At 35.4% G+C, this 13597-nt stretch overlaps 1 protein-coding gene across 3 annotated transcripts in view; it reads right to left on the reverse strand.

Moving 5' to 3' along the window:
- LIN28B (lin-28 homolog B) overlaps positions 1-11135 on the reverse strand; it is an 85586-nt gene extending 74451 nt beyond the window's left edge. Inside the window, exons 1-3 of one of the 3 annotated variants that reach the window (XR_011471932.1) lie at positions 11001-11135; positions 1899-1947; positions 169-1030 (exon numbers count right to left, since the gene is read on the reverse strand). Coding sequence is in view for 1 of the 3 variants with exons in the window: in XM_070419297.1 (XP_070275398.1) it covers positions 1899-1932 (34 nt within the window). In the remaining 2 variants the exon portion in view is untranslated. Of the gene's footprint in view, positions 1-168; positions 1031-1898; positions 1948-10122; positions 10566-11000 lie in introns of those variants that run through there. The other 2 variants (XR_011471931.1, XM_070419297.1) reach the window with 2 other exon arrangements.
- Between the last annotated feature and the right edge of the window lie 2462 nt (positions 11136-13597).

A 13597-nucleotide genomic window follows, 5' to 3' on the forward strand; every position in this document is an offset into this window, starting at 1 on the left:
TAGCAATAAAATTAATTCAGAAAAAGGACATTAATTTTGGAGCATCCCTTTTGTAGAAAGTTTCCTTGAAACAACTCCCCCAATAAAAAGGAAAAGTAAACATTTTTTTCTTAAATGATTTTAATGAGGACAGAAATAGTTAGAAAAATCATTTTGTAATAAGCTCTCCATTATTTTGCCCAGAATAGCACAAAGGCAGCTTCATGTTTTATATGAAAAATGAGCCAGTATTTTTCACCTGCACCAGTTGAACATGTATGTTTCATAATTTAAACATATTTTTGCAGTAAATATTCTGTCTATAAATGACACTAAAGAATGTAAACATGTATTCTTTCCCCTCCAAGGCAATGAGTGAAAGTTGATTATAACTTAATCTCATCAAAAGAAATAAATGAAATAAGAGAGTGGACTGTTTTCCAGGTATTTATTTTAATATTTCCACTTTGGCTTTATTTGGGAGAAGGGGTCAGGTGTACGGAACATGGGAAGGAAAAGAACAGTAGGGGTATAAAAGATGAGGGGAGTGGGAAGAAATCAGGTTTTAAAGATGCCTGTGTGGGAAGCAAATCTGTGGAGAAAGAACATCCAGCCAGAAACTAGAAGCCAGAGTTCTGGTCCCACTTGCTGACCTTGCTAATCACTAAGATTCTCTGGCCTCAGTTACTTCATTTGCAAAGTGAGGAGAGACTGGACCAGTTGATGTTCAAGTATTTCAGCTTAAATGTAATCCCTGGAAATAGCCATTCTTTTTGGTGAAAGTGGATCCTCTCCCAAACAACCCCTTTTTAATCACAAGGAAACACAGACATGAAACTTTATTGCAGTCACTTAACACATTGGTGTTAACATTATTTCCCAACAGAAAAGAAAAAGGTTATCTGGACTGTCTCCAGTTTGCCCCCACAGAAAAACCACAATCTACAGTTATCAGAAACTAGTTGGTAAATTAAAATATTGTAGCAACTTTTCAGAATCTTCTTTTTCATGATACTCATTAGAGCATCATCTCCATGTCAAAGGATTCACTCTAGAAAAAAGGAAAGTGTTTGTCAAATGGCAATGCCTAGCAGTGGTTTCCTCATTAAACTTTTTGATCCCTACTATTTTCCTCTTGCTACCTACAATCTTAAATTTGATAAGCTAATAACAGAATAACATCTTTTTACTTGTATTATTTAATGATCAGAAACTTTGTTATATCATAGCTTTTAAATGTATTTTCATAGTAATATCAGTCAATAGAGCCAAGATATTAAATTCATCAGAGCCAAAAATAGTTTAAGTTTTCAGAAAATAGTTATGTACCCAAAATCTAGGTTTATAGTACACCTAAATAAATGAAAAAATATATACCAAAAAAAGTCCAGGCTTAAAGTGTTAAAAGTTCAAATGCCTCATTATTGGAGTATAATAAGGAACAAATATGATACAAGTTCATGAAAATCAAAATAAATGGAGGCTTTCCTAGACTAGCGAAATTCCCTAATTCTCTGAAAAAATGTGCTATTTATATTATGGTAACTTATTTGAAAACAGTACCAACTCTCTATCTTTAAATTAATTCAGCCTATGGGTGTTTCGAAAATGAACTACAAATAATCTTCATTCAGCTACATAAGCATATAAATATCTATTTTGCCCGAGTTATGAAAAAAAATCACAAAATCCAATGCTGCTAAAATCAGGAGGAAAAGGAGTTAATTAGGAGACTTCATCCATGCATTCTGGTGGGAATATCAGTTTATAGGACAGAGTTAGCTGGAGTACAGTGGGATATGGTACCCATCTTGCCAAAGTGAATTTCTGAAGGCTGTCAAGTTTCTTATATGCCTCTAGTGATCTTTTCAAACTTAAGTAAATTATTTATCTGAAGAAAAGAGAAATAAGAGACTAACCTGGGGCTGATGAAAACTGGTTGAATGACCTCATCGTCTTCTGAAGAACCTAAAACCAGAAAGCTCAAGTTAGAACTACATTAATTGCCTATTCAATTGCCTCTTCATCAGCTTAATGGCTCATTAGAAAGCAATAAAATGCCTACGTTTTGACTCTGTGAAGTCAAATTTAAGACTCACCTAGCAATATTAGAAAGATAACCAATTGGCATAAACTTGCCTTTCATTACTATTAAAGGACACTGGCTTAAAATTAACATTTTAAACAAGACCATTAAGATGTCAAATATCCCGATTTCATCAACAATGCAATTACATTTTAAAAACATTTCATATTACATTGTAATTCAAGAATCCCATTTAAAAAATATATTTTTATTGATTTCAGAGAGAAAGGGAGAGGAAGAGAGAGAGAGAAACATCAATGAGAGAAAATCATTGATCCACTGCCTCCTGCACGTCCCCTACTGGGGATCTAGTCTGCAACCCGGGCATGTGCCCTGACCGGGAATCCAACCTAGAGCTCCTGGTTCATGATGCTCAAACACTGAGCCACTGGGCAAGAATCCCATTTTTTATTAACAGTTAAGAATCAAGCTATCCTACAATATTGTGCTTCTTAATGAACTTATTTGTCTATTCTCTTCAGATATGCTTTAGATAGAAGATAAATCATGAGAATCTAATTGTGGTACTACAGCATTGATATTAGGTCTCTCGCTCTTACATTCAAATATCCTTTGGGAAAAAATTACTTTAGTAGTAATTCATTTAATCATTAAGTATATTTAATTAAAGTATCTAATATGCATTAACCCAGATTTTAAAAAGCAACAGTTTTTGTTTAAAAAAAAAGAACACTTTCTGAAATATCTAATATATCTGCTAGCAGATGTCACAACACAATAAAACTTGCAAAAAAGACTTTACTCAGTAATGGAGTATAGCAATTGGAAGAGAAACTCGTGATAGCCACTGCATTATCATTGTTATCCTCAGGTTAGATATTAAAGTTTGGAAAATAGATCTGTTTGAACATGCATCCACTCACCTTAACTAAGGGTTGTCTTTGTTCCCTTAACTAAGTTTTACATGTTATATCTACTATATCAACTCTCACAAAATAAGCCATTATGTGTAAGTTCTTTAAGTTGCAACTTAATTTTCTTCTCAAAACTAAATGTTGCCCTGGTAGGTGTGGCTCAGTTTGGATGGAGCATCATCCCATGCACCAAAAAGTTGCAGGTTCCATCCCCAGTCAGGGCATGGACAGGAGGCAACCAGTTGATGTTTCCTCTCTCACATCGATGTTTCTCTCCTTTCCTCTTTCTCTAAAATCAATAAACATATCCTCAGGAAAGGATTAAAATTTAAAAAAATAAAAACACCAAATGGAGGCTTTTCCAAGTTCAGAGTTATTCTGAATGTTGACCCAAGATTCTTCTTATACAGGATGACAATCCCACTGAGTAAAATTTGAATAGAGGAAGAATGTGATCAAAAGGACATGAAACTCTACATTAAATCCTGTGTTTACAACCAAAAGACAGATGATGACAGACCCTAATATTAACAAAATTCATTATAACATTTAAAATAGAGCTTTCCTTCACATTAAGGCTATATTGTTTTATTTTGCACACTAAGTTTATGTAGGGCTTTATCTAAATATTACACATAATTTCTGCAAAACCATAGGTCATGTTTTTTCTATTCTAATAGCCCATGGCCCATGCTTAATTTTCTCTACTTATATTTACAGAAAAGTTCAAACCAACATATTCTAAAGATGTAGAAAAGCAATCAATAGAGTTTGATAAAAATTTTTAACTAATTCAGATGATAATTATAAATGGTAGCTTTAAAAGTAAAAATGAAATGGCATAATATTATTTAAGAGCTCTAACTATGAGCTTTCTGGGTTTAAAAAAAGGCAATCATTTTGAATGATAAAGATGTTCACATTTTTCACTGTCCAAACTTAGATATGATAGTGTTTTTTTGTTGTTGTTATTTATAGTTTGAATATCCCCTTTCAAAGGAAAAGATGGAATTATATCACAGACATTAATTGATATATTTCACTGATGTTAATGGTGTAAAATTTTTCAAGAACAAAAGTTAGTAAAGAATTAAGTTTAAATATGAATATTATACTCCATCCAATATTTACTGAACAATTATAAGAATGAGGTAGGTAAATGTTACATAGAATATTTATAATATTAAATGTTCATATTTTTATTATAGGTGACTATTTGAAATGAAATAACAATTAAAATAATTCCTTAAATGGATGAATAACAAAAAACCAGCTATTTGTAGTTTTATACATGGCTGTATTTATTTAATATTATACTTTGGAGTAAATATTAAAAAACAAAAATTTAATTAAAATTGTGATAGGCTAGAATACACTTCTCTGACCCTTCACTGGAATAATACCTATTTATCATTTTACCTCTACTTCAATCTATTTTTCTTATTGTTACACACTGAGTACATTGCTTTTACCATTTAATACTGTACTGCAATTGACTATAATAAGCCCAGGAAAGTGTTGTCTCTCCCACATGGATTCTATGCTCTATGTTGGCAGGGGTTGTATAGATTTAGCCCATCATTTTAATCCTGGCATTCTTTGGTTTTTAATACACATTTTTTAAATGAATCAATAAGTAGTTAATGTGTTTTTGAACCTGGCTAAACCATCTGTAGGACAGCTTTCTATGAAATAAATGAATTTGTATATAACATTTTCTTAAAAATTATCTTTTAAGAAAAGGGAATGTGCTAGGTATTTAATCGTTTGACTATTATAAATACAAAACATTTGCATATAATGTGATTTCAAGAATTTTATTTAAAATATATGTACTTACTGTTATAAGATTGCTTAACTGATGAACACTATCTATTACAAACACTCTTAGACTTCATACTTACTACTAAAATATATAACAGTATTTTTCTCAAGTACTTGACATATTGTTGTTAATCCACTATTGTAACTATTCAATATAAAGGAAAATGGTTACTACTACACATTATACACTCCTTTTTTTAAAAAATTGCCAATTAAGCTGTTGAGTCCACAGAATTGAGTAATAAGTAAAAACACTACTATAACATATTACTCAGAACTTTATTTCAATTCCATTTACATCATGTTAGTTTTCCTCTCTAATATTAATATGCAAGTTACTTTAAATTCTCAAAAAATGATTTAGTAATTAAGAAGATTTACCAATATAAAAGGAAAATTATTTCATTACTTATTCTCATCACTATAATTTCTCAACATTAAAAAAATACTATAGAAAACAAATTTATTGTTTCTCATTATCAGTATTTTCTAAAATAATGTAAGTATAAAATACATTATAGTTTACCACAAAAACATTCACTTTATGGTTTATAACAACAATTGTAGTCTATCTACAATATGACTTAATTATGATTGAAGTAAATACATTATCTGAAAAGTAAACACCAATGTAACTTTTCCTTCCTAGAAGAATTGGGGTAAAATGACTCTATTTAAAATCATAGAGCAACCATCCTATACAAACACCAGATCAAAACCTAAAGCATAATACTTATTTAGATTACTATAATATTATAACATCAACACGTTAAATAAAATATTAAATGTTGAAGTTCAATATTGAAATTAATGTTTTTTTTAAATCTTTGTTGAGAGTATTACAGATGTCTCCCTTTTCCCCCCTATTACCCCCTTCCACCCTGTTCCCACCCCACCCCAGGCCTTCACATCCCTATTGTCTGTGTCCATAGGTAATGCATATATGCATATAAGATCTTTGATTAATCTCTTTCCCCACCCCCCTTACACTGTCCTCTAAAGAAATATTTACTATGTATTAAAACTCTTCACTCTGATTCCTTTTTTCGAATTAGTCAACAGACAATTCAAATTCTGCATAAGCACAATCAGGATAAATTGTGTAATTCGAATGAACATTCTACTGTAATTTTACCTATAACTGGAAATACTGTACCTTTAAATATATACAGGTACAGACAATTTTTTAAAAATGATCTACTTTAAAGATATTTACAAGGGACTTTATACAATTGAAAAATCATAGGTACTGGAGTGTTAAGACAGGAAACTTCACATTTGGTGAAATATTTTGAACATTTTCTTGAGAGAATGAAAAATGTATATTGCTTAAGAAAAATATTTCAAAACTATATTTTTATAATTATGAATTAAATTATATTATATAATTTATTTTTCATTATTTATTATTTATTTTTCATTATTTATAACATATAAACAGTTAACCTTAAATTAGAGGCTAATATCTCTAATATTGCTAAATTACAGAGATGAATTTAACTTTCTCAACCACTTTCAAATTGACATTTTATTGGTTTCACATAAGATATTGGCAGATCTAGAATACTCTTCAAATAAGTGTAGTAGAAAATAATTTATTCTAGAAAATAAACTTCAATAAATATTAATTAAGTCAATTGGCATATTGTCTAGATTGTTTAAAGGCACTGAATATAGCACAATAGTTAATTGGTAAGAACAATTCTTTAACTTAAATGTGAAAGTTGTAACACAGTTAAGCTATAGCACAGTTGGTTCAATTAAGGCAAATAGTTTGTATTGCCCACAGTATTAAACAGTTTCATAAAATAAAGTTCACAGCTGAATCATTGATAAGGTCACTTTAAATTAAATAAAAAAATATTGGTTTTACATTAAAGAGCCAAAATAATGGCAACATTCCTGTTTAAAAAGCTAATCACATATTTTGAAGGCCCACCATAACTTTAAAGATAGAAACTTTAACGTAATTTCTTGGTATGGTGGGGAAAAAAAAGATTCCAATTAAACTTGAACACCTCTAGGTAATAAAGATCAAGAGATGTTTTAAAGACTGCTCATCTTTATGTCACTGCCTGTAATCTAATGGTGTAATAAATATAATATTAAATAAAAACAATAGGACATTAATTATCAGAGTTTATACCAAGAGGTTAATGCAAAAAAAAAAAAAAAATAGGGCATAATTTACAGGTTTTCTAAAATTTTTCATCTATGAAAAGTCTGTTTTTAACTTATACAGTATAGAATATGTTAGTTGAAATGTTTTTGTAGAGTTTGAAAAAATGTAAAAGAAATGTTTGAAAATATAAAAGCACTTGGCTCTTGCATTTCCACTATCTGTAAGAGAAATACTAAAAGTATCTAGAAAATTTAAAACATGTTTTTCCACCATTACAACTGGTCATACAACACTATGTCCTTTTTTCTATATAATTAAGCTTTTGTTCAGCCATGACAAAACTGGAAACTGATTACTTGAAAATGAGCTGCATGCCCTTTGTCCTGGTTGGTCACCTTTGACCCTTAATTTGATGATCCTGCATATCAACCCATTCTATTTTTAGGAAAATAATGTCAAAGTTCTATTTCTAAAATAGCACTTTTTACTGAGATATTAAATGTATTACAGCATTCTTTTGCAGGTAATTTCTATAATGGTTTCATACCAGTGTTCAATTCAGTAATATTGTAAGTAGTGACAGCCTGGTGTTTGTCCTGCTTCAAACAATAGAAAATTTCCCCAAAGTACTAAGTCAAGACAATTATAATGTCAAAATGTACTAGTATATATTTTTATTTAGAAAATTACATATGTTATTATAGTTTCCAGGTAGAATTTATTTCATGAGTTATTTCTAATTTGATTAATTTTGATAACACATTTTGATGATAGTTTGGATAGTGCCAGACTAAAACCTGAATCAAAAATTGCAAATATCAAATTCATACTCAACCTTACCGTGTGTATCAACTAAAATTTTGCTTTTTGTAAGAACTCATTAGTTGCTTAAGTTGGTTTTAAAATCGTGTCTTCCTCTGCAAGTAGCAGCTTTCAAAGAAAGAGAAAATCTCTAGCATCGACCTCATTGATTAAACTGACAGTCTTCAAAATCAATGTTATACAGTCAGGGATATTTCTCTATCACAATTTCTAATTGAATCCAATTCAGCTGGGTAAAAAGAATACATTAAAAAGTATATATGAAATATATGTGTATATTTCTTACAGTGATGATGTTACTTGAACCTCTACAATTTCTGTGTGGTTTTCAGTCAGATTTAGCAGTGACCAATATGGCTGTCTTGGTTCAGCACTATGGTCAGCGACATCACAGAGTCACTGTCAGATAAATCCAAGTCTGTATATTGTGGTCAAGTTTCTCAAATCAATGTGATTCTATATTTCATATATTCCTAGATTTGTTCATATAAATAAATCTTAATTTTTAATGTAAAAAATCGTCACTGTTTTGCTTGGCAAGCTAAAAATTCTTCTTTACCTTGTGGTTCATTGAAAACAATACTTATTTGTAAAGAAAATGTCACTTTAGAAGGCAAGAAAATCAAGTACAGGTTCTAAAGCATTTAAATATAAAAACTTTGGGCACTTAGGGGCTATACTATTTTAAAAGAAAATAAGATTCTTCTAAAAATTACCAAATAAAAAATTCTTTAACTGAACAAAAATTTCTAATGTTCCTTTTATACTCAACAGTTTTAATTACTTCTAAACGGATTCATCTTTGAATATCCACTTTCTTTTTTTAATCTACTCAACTCTAGATTAAATGTTTAAAGATCATTTACAGTCCCCAAATTTGGAAGTTATAAAAAACATTTCAATTATTTTAAAGAGACATCAGTGCTATACCTGACAGCTGTTATGCATGTTTTATCTAATAACTTATTTTCCCCCTTAATCATGTTTTGTTAATTTTGATAGCAGTATTTCAAATACAAAAAATAAATGACATGATCAGATACCAAACATTATCAAATATCAGACAGGTAAGATCTGTTTAATCTTCTTTTCTTCAGAATAAATGGGTAAAAAAAAAACACCCTTAAATCCACTAAAGTTACTAAAATTCTGGTGTGTTTTTTTTTAGAATTTACATGTGCAACATACTTTAAAATAAGTCATTCTGGACTAACTTTAAGCATTCCCATATTAAAATTCAATCTCCTTCACTTACAAAGAAGTACAGTTGACAGCACCTTCCCCATAACCCAGAATTATTTAAGTGCTGATTAATTTCACAACAAATTTTTCATTGTTTCTGAAAGAAGTTTGGCATAGACATAAGACACTACAATTTGACAAGGATTAATGAGAATTGATCTTTGAATCATTTGGTTCCAGATCTATTAAAAATACCTATAAATAGTTCTAATAATTAATATGTATTACAAATTTATTCAGATCCTTAAATTCTTGACATTTGATTATCAAGCAATGATTAGTTGATCCTATTTGTAAAATGGCAAAGTCAAATGAAGCAATTTATTCTTTGTAGTATCTTCACCTCACCTCCAAGTACTAGAAAGAGGCCTGTGTCAGTTTAATTTCTAAAGCTCTTTAGGAAATTTAGACATACTGGATTGTTCCATTTCATACATTCAGAGATAAAGAATTTGGGAGGCAAGAATTGTCCCCCAAATGGACAAGGGTCTAATAATTAACCTAAATGAAATACTGATTATTACAATTCTGTTCATTTATGACTACTCTACCAAATCTGCGCAAAACCAAAGCCAAAGAAACCCCCAACATGGCATAAATCTTATAACAATCAAATTTGCATTTTCAAAATTACAGTAACTGGCATAAACTTCCAAAAATTCGATTTTAAAGTTTTCCCAAAATCTTTTATAAAATTCAATTGTGATGTTTTATAAATTATTCTTGAACTTAAACATCTGACTTACGAACAGATGCATTTTAAAAAAGCGTTTTTGCATTACCACCTAGCTAAATATAAATGGGCACAAAAATGACACGAGAATTTTTTCATCAGGGAGAAAACACTTTCAATCCTACTTTGCCAACAATGTTGTAAATTTTCTAGTACTAGCATGTGTCATTGTAAGTTGCACAGTATTTGTGACCAAGAAATAAAAATAAACACGAACATAATTTATTTTCCCCTCGTATTAACAATTGGATTAAAACCCTCACTGGATAATTTAGTTTTGTGAACAGTAACAATACCTAGTAACCTGAAAAAGCAAAAACAAACCTATGGATGAAAACAAATTCAGAGAAAGGACAGAAAGGAACTAAAGGAAACACAGGAACCTAAGATTTGTCTGTTACATGAAACAATTCAAAATGGCGGACTTACTATTACTTACATTTAAGCAATTTCCGCAATGAGGACATTAAATACATACTGCAAGGTATTACTTGAGAGCACTTAATATTTACCAACGTGCAATTTAAAAAAAAAAAAGTTTTTGGAGTACAAATCCTCGTCATGCACCCGCATCCACTGTTCCAGTCAGTAGTTAATGCTCTTGCAAAGGCATCGCTGCTTCTTTGGTGGCTTCCTTTTTCAAAAGCAACCTAAATCCAAGTACGTTTGCCTTCGTTCTCCGCAAATCCTTAATTTTAATTCATGAATGTGCATCACCGACTCCGCAGCAAAAAGGATCCCCGACGCCTGCCGGCTACAAAGCAGCTCGGCTGGCGGAATGCGGGCAGGACAGGTGCGGACGCCCCCTGGCGACGCGGGCCCGCGGGTGCGAGCAGCGCGCACGGGCCGCGCGACCCCGCCGCCGGGACCCCGGCCCGCCTCACCATCGCCCCGGTCGCCGGCTGCGCTGCCCCGCCCGGCCCTCTCGCTCGCAGCCCGCCGGCCGCCGCGCAGACCATGCCTCGCCCGCACCAGGCGCTGACTCGGCGGCGCGGCGCGGAGCGGGGTGAGAAAGGTGTGAACCCGGAAGTACATCGACCGCCCGCATCTCGGCGACAACTCGCGGGCAATAAATCAGGGCCGGCGAAGGGAGGACCGGGTCCAGCGTCCGCACGGCCACTGGCCGCGAGACCTGTCCCCTCCGCACAGGGCCCTCGCCCCCCCGCTCCGGGGCGCGCCCCTTCCTTTCTGCCTGCTCCTCGGCACCGAGCACCCCTCGACGTTGCTCACGTGCCAGGCCGGGCCGCGAGCCGCGTCGCTCCGGCGCGCACACCCGGCCGCCCTCGCGCTCGCACGGCCGCTGGGCGCGCTGCTTACCTCCAGGGCCTCATGGTCGCCCGCTAGCCCGGGTGTGAGCGGGGAACGGGGTGTGAGGACGCGTGTGGCGTTCGGTCCGGGGGGACGGGACGGAGGAAGGGGCCTGCAGTCTGTCCCTTCCAGAGGGAGCGCGGCCGCCGGAGTCCGGAGTGCGCGCGGCGGGGCCGGGAGGGTCAGCACATTGTGAGCCGCGAGGGGACGCGGCGCGGAGGGGTCGGGGAGGGAAGGAGGGCGGCGTTCGGCTGCCGCACGCGGAACCCGCGGTCGCCGCCGCTCCGCCGCCGCAGCCCGACGGGTGGCGGGGCGTGGGGAGGAGGGGGCCGGGCCGGCTGGGGGCCGCGGGGAGCGGCGGCGACACCCGGCAGCTCGACTCGCGCCCTGCGTCAGGCGGCGACACGCGCACACCTGCCCGCCGCCGCTGCCGGCTGCGTCATTGGCTGCCCGCGCCGAGCGCGCGAGATTGAACTTTCCATTCATTCTGGGGCCGGGCTCTCCCCGCGGGCTCTCGGGGACGCGCGCTGCCGTCCTCCGACCCGGAGGCGCGTGCTCGCGCGGGACGTGGGCGCGCACGGCCGCCGCCGCCGCCGCCGCCCGCTGATCTCGCGGAGGCCGCTAGTGTGGGAGCCTGTCCTCCGGTCGTGCCGCGCGCTGCGCGCCCCTGGAGGAACCCGGGCCGGCGGTCCCTGGGGTGCGCCTTGCGGGAAGCGGGAGCGACACCGTGAGAAGGTACCGGGTCATTTTCTCTTTGACTAATAAACGCTCTGGGGGCACCAAGAGAGTAAATTCCGAGCATCGTAGGCAGTATCCGAAGTTTGGAGAACCTACTATCAGCTGTGTTCTACATTGTACTTTCCTAAACAATAAACTACTCAACCTCAAACGGAAGACCTTCTCTCTCGAACTGCCAGAAGACCTGTGGACAAAAAGTACTGTGATATATGTATACCTAACCCCGTTATTTTGGTATATCTTCCTTCAATGTCACTGCCTTCTCTCCTGAGTACTTGCTACCTACTGATTTCGCAGTTCATTCTTGTCCCTCAAAGTTTCTCTTTATACCCGCAGAACCAGTAGTCCTGGTCAACCATTGTGGACCGAACATGGACTGGTAATCTATGACCTGGTCTGTTCAAACATGGACTGTTTATTGGAACTGGTTAAAGGAATTAAGTATTTCAGTAAATGAAAACCCAGGTATTTTCAATATATATGTATGTATGTATATTTCTCTAATATGTATGTATATGCTATATATATGGCATAACAAGTTACAGGTGGAAACCTTTGAATATGACTAATATAAGGCCAGTTAGCCTGATAATTGATGATGAAAAGGCAAATTTCTAAATCATTGCTGAATAATGATGACCGTATTCTTCCTTTGAATGCCTGGATTAGGTTAGGAAAGCAGGTCATCTGTTAGAGATAACCATGGTCTAGAAAAAAACAGGAATTAGATGAGTACAGCCAAACTGATCAGAAGCAAAATCCCTTTGTGACCCCATAAGAACTTGCCAGATTGGCTACCTTTGATGGGTTCCCTAGATGGCTGTGCAACTTTCTATTGAGCCTGTGTACAATGTGACTGACTTTAAGATTCAAAGTTTTTCCTTAAATTCCTCATTGAGTAGTACAGAAAATTCTTTTACATACAATTCTTAGTTATAACCATTGTGTCAATTGCAATTGATTTGTTTACAGTGCTACATACTTTACATTATGATTCCACCTATAATTTAATGGGAAAGGATGCAGACATTGATCACAAGAAATGAAAAACAGCAATTCATTATATATCACCATCTGAAATATGATATGCTTTAACTTAAAAGCATTGTAGTAATTTTTTATTTATGAGTGGAGCTTATAAATGATGCACTTACAGAATGAACTTTGTGGGTTTTTTTCCAATAACTATGTCTTTCAGGTGTTTTATAGAACTTTTGATATATTGTTGTAATACTGTTTAAAGTCCTGAGAAGAATTATAAACAGAAAATAAAAATCAAAACAGATTAAAACATAACCTAGAGTTGGTAACCCAAATATTCAAGATGTCATTTTTTTTTCTTTTTTATTTCAAACTAATAATCCTCATGGCATCATGCTGCTGTCACAAAAATGAAAAATGGGACATTATAAAAATGGGACTTATTGTATTATTTTATATCAGGTGCTGGGCAAGGGAGATAATGAACTTTGATAGACTAAGCACTTAGTAAAGAATATATTAGCATAATTAGAAGTAGGTGAAAAGCTACAAGAGTAAGTTAAAGGCATATGAATTTATCATTTATATATGGCTCTTGGTAATTCTTCTAAAAATGTGTCTACCTGGGACCATGGTGGTAGTTTGCTTTACTCTTAAAACTATATCTAACAATTGCTCCCTAAAAGAGCAGGGTCTATCTTATTCTTCTCAGGATCTCCAGTGCCTACCACAATGCTGGGTACACAGTGGGTGGGAAAGAAATTTAGCTTTTTAATTAGTACATGAGAATGCACCCTGATTACATTTTCAAGCAAATAATTAACAAGATATTTGGAAAATATATAATGCAGTGTATTATCTCTCACTTTCACCCATATTTTTATGAC

This window comes from Myotis yumanensis, unplaced genomic scaffold (assembly GCF_028538775.1).
Source record: "Myotis yumanensis isolate MYYU_CA2020_CCGP unplaced genomic scaffold, mMyoYum1.0.hap1 SCAF_6, whole genome shotgun sequence".
In the NCBI taxonomy this organism is placed as follows: domain Eukaryota; kingdom Metazoa; phylum Chordata; class Mammalia; order Chiroptera; family Vespertilionidae; genus Myotis; species Myotis yumanensis.